General features: G+C 41.1%; 1 protein-coding gene across 4 annotated transcripts; it reads right to left on the bottom strand.

The window, feature by feature from the left end:
• Positions 1–900: 900 nt before the first annotated feature.
• On the bottom strand, positions 901–23275 carry nsd3 (nuclear receptor binding SET domain protein 3). Of its 4 annotated transcripts, none has more exons than XM_039803583.1 (25): positions 22876–23275; positions 20375–21219; positions 18904–19152; positions 18656–18818; positions 18421–18575; positions 15955–16584; positions 15711–15873; positions 15507–15607; positions 14484–14529; positions 13872–14002; positions 13174–13299; positions 12947–13073; positions 12657–12857; positions 11196–11375; positions 10370–10516; positions 7532–7688; positions 6551–6753; positions 6326–6438; positions 6062–6208; positions 5838–5960; positions 4755–4871; positions 4517–4658; positions 4320–4426; positions 4013–4217; positions 901–3306 (listed from the first exon to the last, which is right to left on the bottom strand). In XM_039803583.1, exons 2-25 carry the CDS (start codon positions 21173–21175, stop codon positions 3035–3037), a joined length of 4806 nt encoding a protein of 1601 aa, XP_039659517.1. In that variant the 5' UTR covers positions 21176–21219; positions 22876–23275; the 3' UTR covers positions 901–3034. The 4 variants fall into 4 exon arrangements, with proteins under 4 accessions (XP_039659517.1, XP_039659519.1, XP_039659518.1 ...); XM_039803585.1 differs by having other exon boundaries at positions 10370–10393; XM_039803584.1 differs by having other exon boundaries at positions 18904–19149.
• Between the last annotated feature and the right edge of the window lie 1246 nt (positions 23276–24521).

The raw sequence follows: 24521 nt of genomic DNA, 5'->3' as shown, positions 1-24521 counted from the left end.
TAAAAATAAAAAAGGCTTAGCTTTAAGACCAGGTATATAGTCACAACTCAGTCAGACATTTTTTCTGAAGCCACAAACAAGAGTGTAGGATGCCTGCGGTCAGATAAACACACATGTATGTATCCTGTGTCCAAAAACCCCATCAATAAATAAAAAAAGGAAAAAAAATTCAAGTTTAGACATGCAAACCATTTTAAGTTTGTTAGTAAGTAAAAGTGACATAATGATGCACCTACTTGATAGGGAACAAGTGCTGAAGAGGCCCTTATTCCTACAACTGACTAATGAACAAATATGCATCTCTGAATGTGAAGTTTGGCAAATTTGGGAGCAGCAAGAAATCCGCAAGTTTAGTCTTTTTTCAGGAATCCACAAAAAAAGGGCTTCCTAAAAAGGGTTGGTAATAACCGAAAGACAAAAGAGCAGCTGTTGAATTAAAAAGAGTGAGAAAATTGAAGATGTTAAATTTGTGCACAAATATGGCATAAATAATACAGAAAAAGAAGTCCAACTCTTTTTCTGTATTCTTTAACCAGTTAAGTGCATGTCTTACTTAGTCTACCCTCACTGATATAAGTGGGGTGGACCAAATAATAGTCAACACCTGAATCAACACCTAAAACAGTTTCAACAAAAACTGAACATTAAAACCTTAATGAAAGTAGAATGTATTGCAGGACTGTTGTATTAGACTGCATTAGTTGTAGCTAGGTCTTCCCAATAAACTGGAGACTGAGTGTTTGTAGTCTTTGCATTCAAAGAAATGATTTGGAAACATTGGCACAGTTTAACCCTGTGGCTCGACTTGAAACACAGACCACGATGGGGCAGAAAACACAAACAGTCATGTAACAGGGGTAGAATCACAAGCTTAAACTTCATGGAGTCCAGGCTAAAAAAAAAAAAGCACAAAAACTGCTCTGAAACTGAAACTTTACATTCCTATATTTAACTGCTTCACACTGCTATTAACACCAATTACAGTGAGTCACGATACAGGTCGATGAGCAGCGGCTGTTACCAAAGTGTGGAATCATTACACCAAATGTAAATTTAAAACAAACGTATGCAATGACTAAATACAGATATATCATGTAAAACTCCCCATGTGTGTGTTTTTTTTTTTTTTTAAATAGTCTATTTCACTTACGCCATGTTGAAGAGGGAGACAAATTACTGCACTGGTGTTTGAAAAAGAAATTGGTATAAAATGTGGTGCAATAAATACAAAAAATTTGGATTTGACAGATGAGCGATTAAAAACACTGTACAGAAGTTTGTATTTTTACATCATACTGGACTGGACTGTTGTTATACCATTACGTCTTTATATAAAGCCCAGCCTTGAGGATGTTCTCCAGGTGGTAAATAAAAAGAGAAGAAGTGCCCCTTGAGGACACCGTGGACTTTTCTGTACGGAGCTGGGCTGGCAATCATTCCTGCTTGTGCCAAAAGAAACCAGCAGCATTTAGGCCACTTTCCTCTATTATAAAAAACAAACAAACAAACAAAAAAAGATGGCCAGCAACTCACCACGTTTCTGACTGAGAGGAAAAGTTACAACACAGTTTAAATCCCGACGTTACTACAAGAAGAGGTATCCATTTTGAAACACTTGTCTTATGTTTTTTTTAATATACATTTCTGTATATGTATGACCAAGCTAAATTGTGTAGCGACAAGCCGTGTAAAAGTGCTTTTCAGAAAAGTTTGGCAAAACAGAAAACGGAAACAAAAACGAGCATCAAAGCGGTCACAGTACACAACGTTACTGAAATAGACTGCATCTGGGCAGTAGTTACCACAGCCAGAATCAAACTTAAGGCTGAGTAACAATACTTTAAGACAGCACCAGTGATCACAAGCTGAGCCCCACCATCTACAATACAAATAACATAAACTGCTCAGGGGAAATGTGGGAACAGAACTTTATCCAAAAAAAAGGAAAGAAAAAGGATCTGTCTTGTCATTTAAAAAAAGCCTTTCCTTCTTCCAGGAACAACCAGAGAGGCGAGGCTCCGTCCCTCCTGATCTTTGCGTACTTTACAATATTATGAGCCAATTATGTACACAATGGCAAGTGAGACTGGCAATATGAAAATCACAAGTACTTCTGTAATGTCATACCATTACACTATATACCATTATATTTCACCTTAATAGGACTATTTTCACAAGGAGGTCTGCGTAATGCTTAACACCTAAACAAACAAACATAATACACCACTCACTGAGATGAAGTGAGAGAATCTGTCTGTAAACATGAACAAACATAGATACTGTATATAATTATATTCATCTATACTCAGAAGTATATTAAAACCATGTCTAAGGAAGGTTGGAATGTAGTGTGGTCCTGAAAAAAATTGCACAAAATCGGTCATTTCCACCCTTTTTTTCCCTCCAAGAGGAAGAAGAAGAGATAAATACGATGACGGCTTACGTCTGGAGTGATGATCCGCTGTGGAGGAGGAGGAGAAAGGCTGGCTCGTCTCGGTGCAGCCATCCTGTGAGCAAGATGCCGACCGCAGCTTACAGCAGGTAAACAAGGAGAGGAGCAGCATGTCGGTGGAGAGGTTCAGCTTCACACATGCTTCTCCTCCTCTTCTCTCTACATCTCCCTCCACCTCACTTGTTGAGTTTTTCAAAGTGCCGGTATCTGACAACATGACAACACTTAAAATTTCCACAGCTGTAAAAATTTAAAAAAGAAAACCTAATGAGGTGGTGGTCTAGGTCCTCCGATGGGCGGAGGCGAGCTGTAGAGAGTTAGTAGTGGTGTTTTATGGCAAGAGAGGAGGGAAAACGGCGCACAATGATGCCTGGTCACTTCCCCTGCCGACACTCCAGTTGCTCTCACCACAAACGGCATCAAGACGTTCATCGGCGTGTCTCGGCTCGGCCATCGCACTGGTCAAAAAGCACTGTGTTTCCCTTCCGGTCATGCGCTGCTTCAGATCAGAGGTGGACCGGAGCCCAGGAGGCCAACAGGAGTGCACTTTACAGGGAATGAGGTATTGAGGGAGCTGCGGTGTCACTCTGAGGCCAGCTGGCCCGCCTCCGCCTCCGGCTCCTCTTTGACGCTGACGGGGCTCAGAGCGGAGCGGCGCGGCTGGGTCGAGCTGGAGTTGGAGCCCAGGGGACTGATGGGGTTGTGACTGGAGCAACAGGGACGGCCTTCAAGGGCGGAGGAGGTGAGCGCCCCCGCCTCGTGATCCCGGCAGTACGAGCGAGGGCAGAAGTCACAGAGAGACGAGGCCGGGGCGCCACAAACGCTGCAGTCGTGCCACGGACATTCCCAGCGACCTGCAAACAGACATAGAGGTCGTTATGGTTTCAAACGTGGGGGGCAGGACCCCCGCTAAGAGTCAAAAGCTACATCGGGTCCTGAGACGATTAAAAGGACAGGAAAGCAGAAAATATATATTTTAGCTTATGAAAAAGGTCTTTTTTTTTTTTAAACCTTCAAGTGATAGGTTACACTTTACTTGAAGGTATCTACATAAGAGTGACATGACACGTCACTTCAAGTAAAGTGTTACTAAGTAATATTAGCTTTTTTGTCAATTATTACTAGATATGTTTACTTCTTCAAAAGTAAAAACAAGGACACATTTTTTACACTGGTAAATATAATGCAGCCAGTGACAACCAGGAATTACAATAGACACTGCCTGTTTTGAGGGGTCACAAACCAAAAATGTTGATTATGTTTTAAGAATTGACCTGAGCTTTGTTGCGTTGCTCATTTCCTTCAGTGAATAAAAGACACTCGGAAACAGTGCAGATAGGTACTAATATAGCATCACAGCAGGTATGTTAATTTGCTGAAATCAGATGATTTCGACATAGATTTCAATAGTGCACACACACACACACACACACACACACACACACACACACACACACACACACACACACACACACACACACACACACACACACACACACACACACACACACACACACACACACACACACACACACACACACACACACACACACAAATTACCGTATGGCGGTTTGGTAAGGTTGAGACACAGCAGGTGGTACGCTTTTGGACAGTCCTTTCTGTCACACATCACCAGCTCCCCTCCTTCTCCGCAGCAAAAACAGAAGTATTCGTGCACGTGTTTGCCTTCCAGCCGCAGCTTCCGCTTCTTCGGCTTCAGCTTGGCATTCCTGGCCTTCTCCTCTTTTTCCATTACGACAGCACTCTGGAGGAGACATTACAAAATGACGAAATGGTATCAATCAGCTTCCAAAGTCAGGATTGCTCTAGAACTGGAGTCAAGACGACAAGACGTGAACGTCCTCACCGTTGGCTGTACCCCGAGGAATCCAGAGCAGTTGTCTGATCCACAGTGACAAGACGATCTCCTGTTGCCCACACAGTGCAGGTTGTAGTTGAACGTCAGCTCTGTGTCTGCAGGAACATGAGGGAAAAGGTTCACATCAAATGGATCATCTGGCTCGCTCCTAGTGCATGCAGCGTTTATGTTCCATTTGAACTTACCAGCATCGATATCACAAAGGGTGAAGAGTCCGATGCGAACGTCTCCGTTTACTGTCCACTTCTGCGTTTCACAGTTTGGGCTACAGCTGTGGTTCATAAACCGAGACGAGTTTCCTTTTGGGCCGGCGTCTATCACGCGATCCTGCGAGGAAAGATGGCCATAAAGACACCAGGGTTTAAGACATGCTCGGTGGAGGTCTCTCCACTGAACAATGTTTATCAGCGTCACTGATGCTACCTTGGTGAGGGTGAGCATGTAGAAGTTGGCCACTTGATTTTCATGGGCACGCTTGATTCGCTGCTGGCACTCCTCTGAGTCGATCACCTCTCCCACATACTCTGTCACAAAGTCACCCTGGAGGAAACAACAAACATCACATTTTTTACACAGACACTCTTATTTAAACGTACTTACAAATAGTGAGAAGGGTGGAAATCTATGAACTCAACACGCGTTTCAAAGCCTTTTGAATTGACAGTGTGATCTCCAGGTCATTAGGTATTTAGCTGGCAGATGAAGGTAATTTTAAACTTAAAAAAAAAACAATCAACCAGGGAAAACCATGGTGAAGTTGTGTGTATTATTTACAAGTCTGAAAAGTGCTATAAAATCAGCACCCTGGTCATATAAAACCTCTATTTCTGCCACTCTCTACTGTTACTGGTCTAATAAAAGAAGAAATGACAGGAAAATATTAGGTCTTGGTTTGGATGAGCATCTTTCTCACTGATATTTGATCTCTTTCACATAAGCTTAAAAAACATTGTAACTGCCCTAATGATACCTGAATTCTCTGAGTTTTCATCTAACTACTTGAATGATATTTTCCTCCTCTGGGCCCACTGTCACACTGCAAAAACAAGTTTTATTCATCCAAATATTACTTAGCAAAAGAAAGTTTCCTCTATTTCCTCCACCTTTCAAATTTAATATATTCAGAAAATCTTGACCCCATAGCATGTTGATGAAGCACAAATTAACCTATTTGCAGTTACTGATTTTGAAAATTGCACGGACTTTGTTCTCGGCACTATTTGGCTAAAAAGGCCTATTAGAGTGCAGTGCTGGCTCAGCAGAGAGAGTGGTCATATTGAACATGTAGTATTTCATTTGTCAGATATTCTAGGTTGATTGTGATGTCAAACTTGACTTTTAAATTATTATATTATGGGGAGAACAGTAATAAAAACTTGATAGTCAAGCTAGTCATGATTTACTGTAGGATTGGTTTAGTTTACATTTAAGATGAAAGTAAATACAAATGAATTACAGTGACACGTTGATGTCGTTTTGCGTGAAAGGATTGAGCTCAACACCCACCTTCCTGAGAGCCTGGTTGGTCCTGAGGCCCCAGCCACGGCCGTCTGTCTTTATCACTTCTGTCGCTGCATACAGCCGCTTGGAGAAGCACTGGTTCTCACAGTTGTCTCCTGCAGGACACACCTAACAACAACATAACCGGTAAGACGTTGAGAGGTGCCATTTCCTGTCTCACAGGTTTTACTGTTCAGGAAATTAGCCAAATAACAAACATGCACACAGACCTGTGGATGACACTCGTACTGCAGCATGCGGTTAAGACATTGAGAGTGGAGGCTGCAAGGATGCTCATCCGATGGTCTGCAGTTGCATCGTGGGATTTCTGACAAGTCAGCAACATGCACCTGCACTTTCCCCACTGGTTTGTTGGACTGACACAAGAAAACACCCGCGTAATAAGTAAAAACACTGAAGACTTATTGAATAGAACTTCAACGTATACAGTTTTTGGGTTATTTGTCTAAAGTGAGATATTAAAATGACATTACCTTGATGAATTTGTATGGTGGGGGTTTGCGAGAGTTACGTTCCTGCTCTAGAGCCTCCCTGCTCTCCCTCTGCGCCTTAAGCTCCTGAAACCGCCGGGCTGCTTCTTCCAGAGCTAAAACACGCCAACAATATTTCAGATATTGATCGTTCCTAACGCTTTAAAAAGGATGAAATCACAACAGATTTGTCTAAAAGTACAAGGAAACTTTCTAGGAAGAAATTACCTTTCTTGAAGGTTTTATTGATGTTGATTTGACCAGTGACAAAGTTCTTGTCATTCTCCACGTAGGGAAAGACGCGGCCCTGGTTGATCCAGTAGTAGTCGTGGGAGCCAAAGAAGAAGACGGGGAAGTCACCAACATCGTGGCGAAGGCTCTGAATGTTTGATGGCACCAGGCGAGGGTTGCAGATCTCCGCTGGCCACCACCTGCGAGGGAAACAGGACAGGGACATTGTAAAGTGAGGACAGAGAAGAGTGTGGTGAAAACAAATCATAAAATATGTCATCTAAAGTTATTATAGCCTGAGGGTAGCATCACACTTGCACCAAATTTTTCCAACATTTAACTTTGCTCCTCTTTCTAATTGAAACTTATGTGAATCATAATTTTTCAGAATGGGTTTCTTACAACAAAAAATATTTTTACAAGCTCCTGCAAAATCACAGATCTCTGACCTATAAGATTTACATGTTTGTCCAAAAGAAATGCTGTTGTTTTGAGAACATGAAATTCTTCTTAAATGGAAGACACATTATTTGTGTCCAATTACTACACTTTAATCTAGTACCATGCCAGCAGACTATTAATTGCGGCATAAATGTTAAAGAGCACGACAGGGAAACAGCACTACTGTGCTCTGCTCAGTATTTTCTGAATACCTGCATCTATAATATCACATCCTGTTTCAGTGTGAGGTGCACATCAAATTTGTTGCACTGACCTTAAACAATAAGACTGGTGATATTCCATATTTATGTATATATTTTTTATAGATCTAATGCTATAAAAGACCAACAATACATTTGCCCTTCGCTAGCCTACCAGTGCTCCTCAGTCCCAAGCCCATTTGTTCAAACTGAAGACAGAAATCTGTGTGATTGATTTTGTATAGAATATCACCAGACTTATCCTTTATATGTAACCGTACCACAAACTGACAGTTGCACAACCCTCAGCAGTCTATAACCAGTTCTCTCTGCGTACCTGTAGTTGCCCAGTTTGACCCAGACAATTTGTTTGTAGTGAGGTTTCTTTCCGGCCCTGCAATCACTGCAGGACCACGCCCCCTCCGGCATCTCCATCTCCAGACACTCCGGGTGAAAGGAAGCCGGGCATGTGTCGCAGCACAGCAACTTGCCTCCTACATTTGTATGGATGTGTGTGTGTGTGTGTGTGTGTGTGTGTGTGTGTGTGTGTGTGTGTGTGTGTGTGTGTGTGTGTGTGTGTGTGTGTGTGTGTGTGTGTGTGCATGCGTTGTGGGAAATGGGTATGCAAAGAGAGGAGGAGTGTATGATTAGGTGATGCACCTTAAAACCTGGACAAACTCTGAATCTCATTTGCAGACAAGCCTTATAAAAGTACAAATGCTACAAATACAGCACCAAGTCATGGTTTTCCAACATCTACATCTGCGATATACAAATAGTGTCCTTGTAGTGAAAACATTTTCATCTAAAGCTAACATGGTCATTATTCTGAAATTAAACTAAGGCCAAGAGCTTTTTGCTTAAGTGGAGGCTCCTGTGAGAGCCATACTACATGAAAAAGACCACTGCATGGGGTTCTCGGGTCAGTTACAACTTTCATTGCAGCAGTTACGCATGTCTGGCAATCAGATTCAGAGCACTGTACCAAGACCAGTCTATGGGAAATACATGCGGCAGCACAGGAATAAAATCAGCCAGAGAGTTAACAATGAATCAGGGTTACACTCAAATAACAAATTACTGGCAAAAAGCAGGCATGCAGTCCTGCCAGTAAAGCAAACTTTTCCCATCACACATATTGCATCCTGCGTGGACCAGCTTGCATGGAATCATATTTAATAATATTGCAATTTGTAGTTTTTTTTTCTATACATCACAACTTTAAACTATTCTTTGCGTAACTGTAATCAAATCTATTTCTGATAGAGAATGTATTCCATCCAAGGCAGGTCAAAACTCAAAAAAATGAGGTGAGCCAAAATTTCATTTCATCTGAAAATTTCAGTCAAAAATAAAACTTAGTTGCAGTCAGCATTAAAATAGGTGAGGCCTTTCAAATCAAAAACAAGCCCAGAGTGCTGAAGTAGAGAAGCAGAGTGCCTCGAGCAGCGATTAGCTCCACAAACCAGAGACAGAAACTGAACTAATCCAGAGCATCCTGCATCATACAGTGGTTGAGGTTTGATGACCAATTATATTTTCCCAGCGTATTTATCTCACCTTTATTGCAGAGATATATATACCCAGATTGACTGTTCATGCACAGCACAAACCAATCTCACAATGGGCCTCGTGCAAGAACCACTCATATGGACAGATTTGATTTTAAGTGACATGTACAAGTGAATTTAGAGAACTTGTCGCATTGTACTTTTCATTGTAATTTTTTCTTAGGTACAAATTAAATTCACGAGCCGTCCAGAACTGTTGCACACGTCATGAACATAAAATCAGTCTTTCTCACAGGACAGAATCATAATTGCCTGAGTCTAAATTAATTTCAAGTTTAAATATAATGCCTAAATCCACTCAAATAAATATTAATAACTACATAAAGATGAATTACTAAAACAGACCAAAACATCATGGCTTGCCAATTTACTGAGAAGTTTGGAAAGATTTTGTGATTTTATTGGGATATTTAATAAAAATCCTCTGCTGCACCCAATAGTATAACCTTCTGAGTATTTTCTCGCCCATCACCATGACATCATGTTACGGATCACTTTGCTTTACCAAGATATTTTTTTAGCATTTAACTTCACGCCAAACCATTTCCTCTTCGAACGTGGAGGTTCCTTCTTGACCTTGGGAAAACATATACTGTGATAAAAGATTCTTAACTCAAGGTTCACTTCCAACGGGACGTCCCATTCGACACCAACAGAGGGAGAAAGGGGTTATTTAACCACATGTCTTCAAGCAACCCAGGTCCCGTGAGGACACCTGGGCAAGTTCCACCTGCTGAAGAAGGTTGTGGTTGCCGAAAGCTCCAGGAATAGCTAAGCAAGTGAACTTGGAGTGTAGAACTTTTTATGACATCTTTATTTCTGTCTGAGTGCAGCGATGCTCTGTTGACACATCGCTGGCAGCTGTATTAATACATGTATTTTCTAATCGTTTCCTGTCCTTTAATATAACTACTGACACTGCTAAATGTGTTCTGTTTTCAGACAGCTGGACTTGAAGTTTTTCTTTTTACTAATTGATACAAGTTTTTTTTTTAAAAGATTTTATACATTATTTTTATACAGCAATTTTGGGGGCATCAATTATGCTAATGATGATGCAGCAAACAGGTGACATCCATCAGGCTGAAACGAGCAATGGGCCATTTTCACAGCAGACAATTTAATTAGGTCATATTAGGAAAAGCACAGGTGATATTAATAACATTAACAATGGCTGTATCCACGCCAGTGCGACAGTGATCGCCAGCATGCACAATAGCAGGACACCGAAACTCAGAAGCAGCTTAAATTAAATTATTTTGTTACTTATATCTGTGCTTTTCCTACTGTGACATGTCAAACTGCTGCTGTAAATAATGCCAGTTTAGAAAATGACTTCTCAAATGCCCCAGAAAAGAAAGGTTTAGGATAAGACTACAAAACTGTTCTTGCATGAGGCCCACTGTTATCTGTTAATGTGTTAGGGAACTTGGCCGAGGTTACTTTGCGCCCCTCTGCATTCAAATTAACTGCATTTTTAACCAGTTAATTGACTTTGCACCTCAAGGCTTTGAAATGAAAGATGCATACAAAAAAGGGGGGCAGGCACAACACAAACACAGACCAGTGGGACAAAAGGAGAAAGAGAAAAACTGTTCAGTTACCTTTCCCAACATTCTTTTTGGTAGCTGACGAAGGAGAGGGAATCATAGGTAATTTCAACTCAGCACGATTTGACTCAGTCAGAAGGTAGTGGGACTTATAGGCATATGAACTTAATATGGTGTCAGTAAGGTCTTGCACTAACAGCCCTACACAAGACACACAGGAAGAGACGGGGGTGAGCCGCAGTCAAACTTGAAATTACCCAAAATTCACAAAAAGAGAAAGAACAAACACTCACAGTCTTACATACACACTCACACACACACAGAAGAAACAAGTAAAACAAAGTTTGTCCCGACACACAGAGGCCAAACAGTGCACTCAACTTATTGATCAACAGGCAAAACATAATATCTAAACTGGTTAAAAAGCATTTAAAAAAAAAAAAAAAGGTAAATCCTCATCACTATCCAGGACAGATGGGATTGTGTTAAGTGAAGTGCAGTGTAACAGCGTGGATCATTCATAGTATTAGTATTGGGATGGAAAACAAACATTTCACAGCTCTGCTATTCATGAACAACAATGCCAAACAGGAAACATGTAATATTAAAAGATATAAAAATGATTAATAAAGTTTATGAGGTTTAATTTTTTACTCATGAGATGTTACTGCAGTTGTGACTATTAAAAAAAAAGGTTATATTCGTAAAAAAAAGATGAATAAACTACAATCATGGAGGGCAATAAGGTCCTGTTGATGCTCCAATGTGAAGTGCAAGTAAGAAGAACTGATTTTGCAGTTGTCTGTTCAGGGTCACTACTTAAAATCACGGCTGCAGGAGAGGAGGTCCGTCATAGGTGTGTACATTTGTGAGAGCTTACCTCTGGCACACAGGAAGCACCAGCCCACGTTGATGGGGGAGGTGAGGAGGCCGTTCCTCTTGGTGCTGCTGTGGCTGCTGCAGATCATGATGTGATGGGTGAGGGCGACGCTGCCTGCCGCCACGCAGCTGTCTCCTGTGTGATAGGCCACGGGACAGCGGATACAACGCATCAGACGACCTGGACAGGAGGCAGAGGAGAGGGACAGTTGGTTTTCAGCTTCAGACTCACTGGTCACTTTACAACAGGTGAACTGCTCACTCTGTTCATGAGTCATGTAGCTGTGATACTGTGCGGCACACATAGAGCTGTGAGAAGTTGCACTCCCTGTAACTGTAGAGTTTTTATAATGAATCAGGTCAGATTCCTTTATGTGTTCCAGATGTAATTAAAAGGAAAATATGATCACTTGGTATTTTCTTTGGTTGCTCAGACAATCAAGACTTCAGTTGTTAAAATGTAATTTATCCTCCCTGCTTCATTGTACGACAAAAAAAGGCAAACAATGGTTCATCACTAAACATTAACACTTTGGAACGGTGGTTCCCAACCTAGGGGTCCAAAAGGTCAAAATATATATCTGGAGACTTGTGAGATGTTTAATGGGGTTAAAAAAACAAAAACTAAATTTTGTGTGAAATATTTATTAATTTTAAATTTTTGGGCCTACAAACATTTATTTCAATCAAACAATCTGAGAACGCTCAGAGGGGAAATTCTCTGGAACTCGCATCTTAAAACATGACAAGAGGCCACAAATAGACACAGATGTTTTCATGAAGGGTCACAAGCCAAAAAGGTTGGGTTATAAACTGCCTAGATACATTCTGAAGATAACCTAACATGCAACGTAACTAGTTGAAGGATGTTAGAGTCCCTGAAGGGTTTTAAGAATCTCTCAATTTCCTCTATCAATATGTAAAAAGGCATACATACTATGTGTTTAGTACTTATGGTGATCAGAATAGGACACAAACCTAAACTTTGTCGCATCTATTCGCCTTTGTCAGATGGGACATTTCCAGAAAGATAATGCACCACCATCTAAAAGACATTTTCAGGAGCATGGCAAGGTCTCCAGCCTCCAGATGCCTCTCACCGCAAATAGAGCACTTTTAATTTCAGGTGAAACCGGATGTTTGTAGCAAGACTGTCACCAAACATTTTGCAGGATATTCAGTGTAAGAAGATTTAAGTAGCACATTTTATTATTTTTTGCACTTCTCTCTCACATATTCTAACAGGGAAGTACAGCCTTGACCCTTGCACCTCTCATTATTTATTTTTTTTCTGCTGCTATTGGACAATAACATCAGCCAGAAGCCTGAATTGTAATGGAAACAGAAAGTTTTGTTTTTCATACACTTTCTTCACACTTTGCAGACACCTAGCAACGTCCCACAGCTTCCACCGCAGACTCAAACAGGAAATCAGAACAGCTGAAAGCAGAGGCTGTTTTACCTTTACTGGCTCGCTGCAGGTCTCTCTCCAGGCAGCAGGTAGAGCAGCTGTGCTGAGGGCAGCAGAAGCCTCCGTCCGAACTGCTGGTGGTGCCTGGGAGTTTACGGACACAGTCCTTGTGGTAGTAACAACCACATCCAGACACAGAGCAGCGTGTCACCTCCCGGCCTGCCGTTTTACAGCTAAAACAAGTATGATTGCCTAGAAAGAAGAATGAGGGAGAGTCTGGGATAGTACAGAGTCAAACACAACACATGTAATACAATGAAGATGTATTCTGATTCGCTCACCATTTCTGCATTCCAAGCAGGTGAATCTGCCTTCAGGTAGGGACGTCACACCGAGACAGTCCAAGTGAAACTGTCTGCTGCAGTCACCTTCACACACCACCAAACCCTCTCCGTAAACCTCGCAGATCTACACACAAACACAGAGAAAGACAGTTCATATAACTCAATATCTGTAAGCTTTTAGAAGAAAGAGAGTACAACAGAGATGAATCGTGAGCAGTGCTGACCTGGCAGACGGTGTCTCTCTTGCCGGTGCTGCCATCCTGTCGGGATAAGCCAGAGTCCACAGACTGAGTATCTGAAGCATCTGCATCTGCTGCTGCTGGACTATCAAGACTCTTCCCAAATAAACCCTGTGAGATTTAAAAAAAAAGATTTAAAATCTTTTTTAAAAAGCACAAGCGTGTTGATGTGTGAAGGAATGCAGTATTATAAAGCACACGTAAGCTAACTGTGAGCAACTACTTTTTAAAGTGTGTAGATATCCAGACTCGTAAATGGATTATTAACGTATCAAAAAGTAATATTCTTAAAAAAAAAAAAATTCCCCCCCGATTCAGATACCTGAACTTACATATCGGCCGATACAGAGTACTGACCCGATACCAGTGTGTTAAAAAATACGTATATTTTATTATGTTTTAACAGCTGTCCCAATACTGGTATCAGTATAGGAACAACTCTACACAGTACTGGAAATGCGCTAATAAAAAAGGCAAATGCAATGTTAAAAAGAGAAGATGATGATGACTGAAAGTTTGTCTTGTAAATGTTGCACAATATGTAGTAGTAACACTGTGGGTATTCTCTGACTTTTGACTCTAGATGTACTGTATGTTTATACATATTTTGTGTGCAGGAGAAAGCCAGTATTTTTCCTCTTTGCGTGTGTGTAGGTATTTCTGTACATGTTTTCTAAGCCTACCTGTGGGTCGTTTAGGCCTCTAGAGTCAGAGTCAGAGGTGTCTCTGTACTGAGAAGAAGCCATCTCCACATCTGTTGACGCTCTGCTTCGCTTCTTCAGGGGCTTGCAGGCGTCTGAGATCTCGCTGGCTCCTAGATTTTCACATGGGGGGGCAATAAAAAACAAAAGATGGATTTCACTTTTTTAGAAGTATAAGGAAGTCCCACCACAGAGGTTTAAGATAGACTTTATTAATCCCACACTGGGGAGATTCCTGTGCTACAGCAGCTCAAAAGAAAAAAAATGTACACACATCAGAAGAACACAAATACACATTAAGTAGACAGAGAAAATATACATAAAGTATAGGAAATGGAAAAATAGAATTAGTTATAATAATAATAATAATAATAATAATAATAATAATAATAATAATAAAACAACCGTATTTACACAATAAACAACCTTATATAAAAAGACAGTATATAAACACAGATATACAGATGAGTAAGGTGCGGATGAATAGAGATGACATATTGCACAGTTGGAAGTAGCAAAGACCGATAAATAGATAAATGTGCAAAGTGCAGGATATTAAAGGATTAAAGGAGGCATGAAAGAAGGATCCCCTACCTTTCTGTGAACCGGTCCTCAGTGTGGTCTCAGGAGCCATCTCAGCCTGTGAGGAGGTTAAACATGACAGTTTAGATTATTGTGTTTCCAATGTTGATTCAGGCGATAGCACGTTAGTATACAGCCAGTGTGTATCTGTTTACACCGGTAAAATGTAAGGAAATAAAGTTGTTTACCAGCCGCAACAACCACACTGGTATGTGCGCGCGCGTGTGTGTGTGTGTGTGTGTGTGTGTGTGGGTGTCTGTGTGTGTGTGTGTGTGTGTGTGAGAGATCAATACAAAAGTTCTAACAGACTTCAACAACATCTGTTCATTACAATACATCTGAGAACATTACTGCCACAAGTACTAATAAAAGCAAATAATTTAAATTAGAAAGTAATTAATCAAAATAAATTATAAAAAAAGACCGATATATGATATATACCGTAGATGTCCTATAAAAGTGTCCTGTGATTATTTAAAATTACAATTATTTTTGAAATGCTTTAAAAACAGAACATCTACCTTTGTGTAAATTTTGCCAGCAGAATCAAATTGTTTTACAAGATAGTGTATCAGTATTTGTCGTCTCAGTCTCAAACCAGAAAACAAGCTCAACCGTGTAATGATACCGTACTTCAGTACACTTTAAAGAACAAATTCTACTGAGACAACTACAGAACATTGCAGATGAACATATCCAGGGATTTATATTATAGACACAACTGATTATGTAACAACTTGGCCACAATTTAGCACATACATCATTCGCGGTCCAGTCATATACAGGGTTCAACCCAGTCTATTTTCCCTACAGCAGGAATGTGTCAGGCGGCGCCCTAATATTTAATGGTTTAAACTAGTGAATATTGTTAATTTTGCATCTATGCACGTCCAATTTCTTTAAAGGGTTTCCTAAATTAAGGTTACATCCCATCAGTGTTCCTATCAATGTTTTTTAGCTTTGCAGAAATGGCTCACAGAATCGGGTTTGAGCCAAGAAAAACCATAGCCATGGTTATCTGTGGAGGACTGATACCTGTTCCTTTTTGGTTTTCTTCTTAGGGACGGGATCGTTGCCTCTCTCTGACTCAGACCTGCTCCTGACTGACCGCCGCTGCAGCTTCCTCTCCTGAGAACCTGAAAACCCCCAAAAACTACTGAGCTGCATCTCTTACTGACTTTACAAACAAGTCAAATATTCATCGAAATAATACAATCTGCATGTCCGTGTTTTACAAACCGTGTGGACTACTGTGGTGTGATCCAGGAGAGGAGGTCTGCTGCATTCCTCCCTCCTCACTCCGGCGACTGGCGGGGGAGCCTCTCCTCTCCTCCCCCTCTTCCTCCCCTTCGTCCCCGTCATCCTCCTCCTCTGGACTGGGCTCAGGTTTAGCTCTGCTGTCCTGTTGAAAGCATCAAAATGTCAGCATCCTTAGAGGACACCTCAGGATTTACATTTTTCAGTCTGCATGAGTTACACCAACCTCAGGTGAACAGTATCCCAGGTCGGGCTGCCGGGCCTCTCTCTCCACTCTCTCCTCCTTCTCTTCTTCTTGGTCTTTTTTTGGAGAAGCAGCTGCTTTTTTCTGCAAGAGAGGCCAGTCACACTTTGTGATCTCCACATTTAGCCTCTTCATGGTGATGGAGAGAGGCAGCAGCTTCCTGGCGGCCGCTGTTTTCCAGGCCCTGACTGGTGGCGGCGAGTCCGGCTGTGCTCGTGCATCACGACCTGCGCTCTGTTTCGGAGAGCTGGTTTTACGCTGGTCCCCCCTCTGGTTCTTCTCTTCATTTGAGGCCTGGGAGTTTGTGTTGTCGTCTGTGTTTGAAACACTACACTGTCTGCGTGGCAGCAGCCTTCGTGGCGGCTGCTCTCTCTCTGGTGACTTCACTCCTCCCTCTTCCTTCTTACTGGTTGAGCCACTGGAGCGCCGGTTTCGTTTCTCAGCTCTGATGTTGGGTTTCTTGCTGGACGTGCCTTCATGTGGGTCTGGGTCAACATAGATGAAGGTGTAGTTGTCAATTCGCTCCTGCCGCGTCATCACAAAGGCGTCCTCAGCATGGCCCACACCCACCTCCCACTGAGAACGCTCCCGCTGAGGGATAGGCTTCAGGAGCTGGAGAAGAAATCATCAAAAACATACAAACAAACATTGAGAATCATTTAACTGAATTTCACACAGATTAAATTGTTGTATTCTGCTATCAGACAACACTGCTCACCGTAAGTTACCATAATGATAAAGGATAAGAGTTACTGAATAGAAATGACTCACAATGACTGAAATGGTTGTTTGAAAAAGAGAACTTCGAATTGGCAAATTATATTCAGTGAATGCATGGGAGCAGGGCTTGACAGTAAAGGTTGCCCGGTTGCCCTTGGAAACCAGATTGAGTCAATTGGCAACCATTTCATGGCCTCTGGTTGCCCCCTTTGGCAACCACCTGTTCAATATATATATATAAAAAGAAAAAACGCAACAACATTTCAGCTGTTGTACGACCGCTTTCCACACATGCGCGTTTGCTGTGAAAACATACATGCAACACAATTTTCTGCTCATGTTAACGGCGCATAATAATAACGTAATCAGGTGCCAATATGGCACCGGTGACCGGTATCTACCGGACGGAATAGCAACGCGGATTACGGTGCCACATTAATGTCTGCGCTGCTCTCTGATGCTCCGAAAAAGACGTTGGAGGCAACAGAAACATCGCTGCATGTCACGCTAGTAAAGACTAATAACACGTTACACTTTAACACGTTAGCCTACCATTAGCTAGCTAGCTACAGTAGTAACTGGATTCAACACGGTTAAAATGCTGACAGCTAAACAGTGTAAAAGTGTGACTGTATTTCACTGTAGAGGATTCCAACATCGGGACATACAACCGTCTGCCGCTAAAGCTATGAGCTAAAAAACACAAACTAGCACTCGTCCACATCTAGTCTGCTGTTGTCGGAAAAATAACCCAGACTGGACTAGCTAGCTAGCTAGTTAAATGTTGCGTTTACTTAAAACTGGTAAACCTCGTGGTGCATTAAAAGTTATTGTAAAATACCCTTTTCTCATCTGTTTTTGTCTTTTAACAGCAATGTTCTAGTGAAAGAAGTAATTATAGTTTTTTCCTTGTTTTAATAATAATAATTTAATAATTCCCCCCCCCTTTTTTTTTTTTTTACATTGATCCAAAAATTTATCCAATCCGTGACTCAAAACCGTGATCTGAACCATGAGTTTTGTGATCTGTTGCACCCCTATTTGAGAGGGATTATAAATTATATTGCAAGCCATTATCTCATTGTTTCATTATTAAAATGTGTGGTATAGTTACATAACAAATTAATTGCTCCAAATATAGGCAGTTTAAAACATGGCAACCTTATTGTCAATTTCGGCAAACAAAAGCTGATGCCTGGTTGCCAAGCCGGAAACCACTTTAAAAAGTTAGTGTTGTGTTTCTCACACCTCTTTGTTTTCACAACTGCATTTGAGGGATTCTTTATTATACTATACTGAATAAAAGTACATAAAACGAAGAGTAGTTAATATATTGTTACCCCTGAAGTCCAATCAGTCCAGTATCAATCTACCAATACTGTAATCTTTTTCTATATCCGTTATATAAATATATATACCTTTACTAAGAAAACAAGGCTCCTACTCTTAAAAAATTATATATTTACTGCATACATTTCAAAAAAATGAAGTCAAATTTAAACATAAACCTTGGTTTAAAAAAAAAATATATATATATATTTTTTATATATATATATATATATATATATATATATATATATATATATAATATATATATATATATAATACTGAAAGTTAACTTTGGATTAATGATTGAAATGCCTACAGAGCATCTGAAAAAAAACTCAATTCATGTAGTCTCTATACTGAATCAGTCTGACAACATTTCTTAGACGCATTCGTACTTACTTTGCTTTTTTCTACAGGATTTGTGGCCTTGCGCAGAGTCTCAGCTTGAAGGTCATCAAACTGTTGCTTTCCCTGGTAAAGGACTATCCTCTTCTCATGGATCCACGCTCGCTCAGCAACACTGCCAAAGAACTGGACGTGATACTCCCTGTGACCTGCACAGAGAAAGGAAAACAAGCTGCGGCATTTATGTCTTCACACATGCATATGTCTGTGAAAGAAAACAGGCCCATACCTCTGGTGTTGATGCGAGTGTGGACCTTCATCTGTGGGTCAGAGGAGACCATGCAGGGCCACCAGGGGTAGGTGCCCACCTTGGACCATACCAGATCTCCTATCACAAACTCCTTACAGAAGCCCGTCTCCTGGATCACTGATGGATGATGGACTTTTGGAACCTAAACAGAAACATGAATGAGTCACTGGTCTGCTTTCAAAATCCAAACAAGTATGTCTACTATAGTCTAACAGTCATGCTCTTGCCTTCGGGGTCTTTGGTTCAGTTTTGATAACAGTCTTCTGAGGCTTCTCTGTCTGAGCTGGCGGTGTTTCTATTGGCTGGGGCTGGATGTGGATGTCCTCTGTCTGCTCCATGTTACCTGCCTCTGCTTGGCTCTGGTCCAGGTTCTGTTCCTGGACCTGCAGCTGCAGCCTCACACTCTTTTTCCTCTTCTCCTTCTTCCTCTCATGTCTGCGCTGCATCTGAGTGGCCTCGTTCTTCTGAGACTCCTTCTGAAGAGTAGAAAATAGAAAAAACAAAACAGTGGTGATGACACATCAGTTAACTTTTTTTCTTTTAAATAAAAAGGTACTTCAAAAAATGGATGTCTCTGTCTGCTGAAATCAAAGCTCCCTCAGATATCCATTTCTTAGGACGATTAAGAGTAAACCAAGATGCACACAGTATAACAATTCCATGTGAATTTAATGGGACAGATTATACTTCTATTTAGAATAATTTTTCAGTGGGTCAATATAGACTGCCTTGTAATTTTATGCAAGGTATGCTGTTGTTTGTATGTAGAGCTGAAATAATTTAGCAACATTTTTGATAGTCATTTTTTCAAGAAAAAATGCCAAACAATGCTGGTTCCAGCTTCTAAAATGTGACAATGTCCTACATGGTCTTACAGTAAACTGAATATATTTGGCTTAGGAGCTATTATTTGGACAAAGCAATCTGAAGACACTACCTTGGACCCCAGGAACTTTAACAGGCATGCTTCATTATATGCAGACAGACGATAAAAATATGCAAAAGATAAAAGCAAGGTTTATGTACATGTTGAGATAAATACTGTAGTCCTAATAAAAGTGTGCATGCAGAGCAAAGATGTTATGCTTACATTGGACAAGACTGTGAGATGTGGTTAAAAGCTTAAACAATTAGTGCGCCTTGAGTTAAAAAATGTTGTCCAAGTTCAAGAATGACGAAACTTTCTCACTCAAGAGGCCCATCATATAGCAATAATGATTACTTTCATCATCTATTTATCTGCAGATTGTTTTCTCAAGTAGTTGATTAATTAATTGTTCATCCAGAAAGTGTTACAAAATAGTAAAAAATGCCCATCAAAATTTCCCAGAACCCATTATGCTTGTTTTGATTAAAAAATTACAATAATCGATTTACAATTAAACAAAAACAGAGGTAAACAGCTGATCCTCTCATTTGGGAAGATTGAGCAAGCATGTTTAATATTTCTGCATGAAAAATCACCTAAACAATAAACTTGATAAAAAAGTGTCAAGTCCCTCTTAAGTGAATTGCAGGAATGAAAATGTAAAGACGTAAAAATAACGTCACGACTGAGATGTCTTCAGTGATAGATACAGACCTGTGTGTGTGTGTGTGTGTGTGTGTGTGTGTGTGTGTGTGTGTGTGTGTGTGTGTGTGTGTGTGTGTGTGTGTGTGTGTGTGTGTGTGTAACTAGCTCAGACATGCACACATTACCTGCAGTTCCTGCAGCAGGTCCCCACACAGCGCAGATTCAAACAGCTCTTTCCCATTCTGGTACGTCTTTATGATCTTCAGCTTGATCTCGGGAGAGCTGGTTTTTTTCAGCACCCCACTAGGGGTGTTGGACATGGAGTGGGAGGATTGAGAAGAAGGGGTACTGTCCACAAGGGAGGGGGGAGGACTAGAGGAAGGCAGGATTAATGGGGGAGGAGGGGGGAGAGTGTGGGTCATGATGTGAGGTGTATGGGGCATGTGGTGCTGGGAGGGCAGAGGGGGCGGCAGAGGACTCTGTGGGTGCGGGTGGGTTTGTATATGAGGTGGGTTTGAGTGGAAGAGGTGCGCGTGGTGGTGATGATGATGGTGGTGGAGGTGTGGGTGATGTGTGGGCAGAGGGGGGGACACAGGAGACAAAGGTCTCTCCTGGAGACCCGGGCCTCTCAGGACCGTCCCCTCCCCTGGCATGAGACTGTGATCTCCGTAGCTCCGTATGGCCCCGTAGCCGTTAGCCGAGCCGTTGGGGAACTGCGAGTACATGGAGAACTTGGCCTGCGGCTCGTACATGCCCAGACCAGGCGGGTAGCCGTTGGTGACCTGCGACATGTCCTCCGAGGCTGGCGGCGGGTAGGAAAACTCTGCATCCAGGGCAGCATCGTAGGAGGGACCACCATCCTCGCCTGGATCACTGCCGGTGTCACAGGTGCCTTCCTGTCTGATGTTGGCTGAGTCAATGAGCTGAGGGGGTTGCTGAATTGTATTTCCCATGATCCCTTGCATGAAAGAGAAGGAGAAATCCATTGTTGGGCTCCTGCATCCTTAACTGTCTTTTTCTTTGACTGGACCTGTTGATAGAGGTATATGCAATTAAATGATACACAGGTAGGCTCTGATTAACTACACACTGTTTTCCATTAAACATAACTGTATTTAGGAGCATAACATAATCTGCATTTTCAAAACTCGATTTTGACTCAGGGAAACTGTATAAAAATGCAACATCCCTAGTTTTCCTCCAGCAAGGTACCATTGCTGCATGTCATACTCCATATGTAACCTCAGCTCCTAATGAACTCAAGAGCTGAAATAATTTGTAGATTAATTGAACAATAGTTCAAGCAAAACTGGCACATACAAAATTCACTGGTTCCTGCTTCTCAAATGTGATTTCTTTCTTTTTTTTGTCTTCTGTAATAATAATAATTATAATAATAATAATAATAATCATCATCTGAATATCTGAGTTTTGGACTGTTGGTCAGACAAAACTAGCAATTTAATTAGGTTTACTTGGGCTATGAGGAATATTAATGGGCCTTTTCACAATTTCATAGACAAAATTATAAACCCATGTAATGAAATATTTTGGAGATTGTTAATTAAAAAATAGTGTTAGCCAAAGCCCTGATAAACTCAGCGATTTCTGAATGTTAGTGGACAATAAGTGGATGGTCAAACTCTTTCAAAAACAGGACAAATCCTCATCTACAAATCGCCATTAATTATCTTAAACCTGCTCTCAAAACACATCTAAAATTCCAGGCAGCTTGTACAGGTGAACGAGAAGTATCCTCTTTGATAGCCAACTGTGTAATGTAATTTAAGGTTTTTATTTCAGCAACACAAACACATGGCTTCCTGCAATCAAAAACAAAACAAAGAGCAGCTACCAGTTCCTGGTTTAGCCTCTTATCCTTTAAACTTTTTGTATGTATTATGATGAATTAATCAGGTAAAAAGTGTTGAAGCTTGCACAGTGAATGGACTAACCCAGTGATTGTGGTTTCATTTGTTAACACAGTAACGTTAACGTTACTCAGGCTTGCCCAGCGTTGGCAAAGGTGGATAACGGTGATGTAAACATCCATAAAAGGTGTCAACTAACAGTCACTAGCTGCCTATAACGACCTGTGTTGTTATTTTAGGGTTTATATGTGTTGTGGTAAACATTAATACCTGCTTCTAAATGTGAAAAAACTGACGTCGCAGACAAGAAATGTTTCACTGAATGATCTTATAGCTTTCTGCGATGTTAGGCTAAAGCTACCTGGCATCAAAAGGGGTTTGTCTTGAAAAAGACATGGACTGTTAACCGTTAGAAAACAAACAAGACCGGGGGAATTCGACCGTTTGTCTTTAGACACACACGACTAACCGTTCACGGTTATCCTTTATCCGTTATTACACATGGAAGAAGAAGAAAGGGGAAGCTAATGTTGGCTAGGCTAACGTTCCATTGCCAACATGGCTGCCTTTGCCCCTTTAAATCAAATTGTCTGGCGTGATTATACCTCCATCACTGGCGGCTTGGGGAGATATGTGTCTGAAAATAAGCTAGCTAAGACCCCAAAAAACGGTCCGAGCGGAGACAGAGAGAGGGGGGAAAACGACATGCAGCAGCTATGGCAAACACGCTAAAGAGGAGAGCAAAGGAGCAGCAGAGATTTTGATGCCGAGTCGAGAGATGCAGGGAAATATATATTTAAACAAAATATCAATACCTTCAGCGTGTCCCATTCTAAACACATACACCAGCCAGCAACGGTTCCTCGTTTAATATATAAGGAGAAAAAAAGTCAAAACAATCCTGTAATATAGAAAAAGCGCAGGCCTTTTCCTTTTTCGTTTTAACGCAATTCTCAACAGAGAGGAGGAGGGGTTGTTACGCTATCTGGTCGCTGCCCAATCCCAAAGCTTGGCTCTTCCTCAGAGTAGGGACTGGAGCATTTAGTAGAATGCTACAGATAGATATGTCCATTTCTCGCCGTCCTCCTGTGTGCAGTATTCTAAATACTAATAATCATAATAACAATCTCTAGCTCTTTCTTTCTCTGGTTTAACAAAGACACCCTGCTTTTTTTTTACTCCAGGCCTGGTGGTCGGTCTCTCCTGCAGCTCAGCGCCAAAATCACCGGAGGGGTTATGAGGAGCACTCCGGGATGTGTAGTTTACTTCTGATGGCATGAAAAGAATGTGGACAAAAAAAAGGAGTTAGAGGAGCAACTGTAATATAAGTCACACCTACACTGAAATGAATGAGGAAATGTAAGTGTCGTGTTTCATTTTGAGGAGGAGGATAATGTAAAATATAAAAACGGAAATAAAGGATGTAAACAGTACTGAATACTTGTTTTGATCATTTTATTTCATCCTAACCACAACACGATGTGCAGATACTGTAGTTACGTTTGCACCAGCGTCTCTGATTGGCTTATAAACGCCTCCTCGCCTGATCTCACTGAAAGGAGGGAAAAACAAAAGACCTCTCACTCCGCCTCCATTTACCGGTACCACAATCGTTGTAATCTACAGTGGGCACCACAATGCTATTTGGACAATATTAACAGAGTGCATTTCTACTAAGGCTATTTATGTAATAGTAGCATACTACCTAGAATTGATATATTACGCAGATTATTGTTGACCTTGGAAAACAGTAAAAAAAAAAAAGCTTAACTTCAGACCCACTTAGGTTTTTCTGAGGCTTTCAGCTGTTTCTGTTGCATCCTCCTTTTATGTCCACAATGCCAGCACATTAAAGCCCAGCTCAAGTTTTGTCCACTTACCCACATCAATAACATGCCAATTTATCTTGATATATGGCCTGATGAAAACACATACAAAAGGTAATGGACTTAATGGTTGCATGGTTGATGATTTTGAGTGATACTCAGCAAATTTTCCTCACAGCAAAAAGCATATCAAAACCACAGGATGTCCGGCTAAAGTGTAAACTGCAGGTGACATAGTGTAGCCTATTTATGGAAAAATGGCCAATGATTGGTATAATTTATTGCGGACTAAATTAGGTCCCTGGCTTGTTAGCTTAAAGTGCAAAAGTTTGACCAGCAAGAGGTAAAAAGACTCGAAAGGGAGCATGCTTGTTGTGTGCTGGGAGCAACTAAGGGTTATAGGTAATCAAACAGGACATTTGGGAAGCAAACCAAATTGGGTTGAGAGTGATTAAAAGCTGCACCTCTGGTGTGTTTTTAATACATATCTACCTATTGGTCATCTTTGTACCTGGTCCCACTGCTGAAGAGTAATTGAAGCAGTGAAGCATGGCCTTTTTTGCTTCAAATTTAATCTGAAACTGATTTTAAATGTCAGAATCAAAGACCAATAAAAGTGGTCCATTCGGGGTTAT

This window comes from Perca fluviatilis, chromosome 6, assembly GCF_010015445.1.
Source record: "Perca fluviatilis chromosome 6, GENO_Pfluv_1.0, whole genome shotgun sequence".
Classification (NCBI taxonomy): Eukaryota; Metazoa; Chordata; class Actinopteri; order Perciformes; family Percidae; genus Perca; species Perca fluviatilis.
The sequence above is the reverse complement of the archived record's forward strand: the minus strand, read 5'-3'. Positions and strand labels throughout refer to the sequence as shown.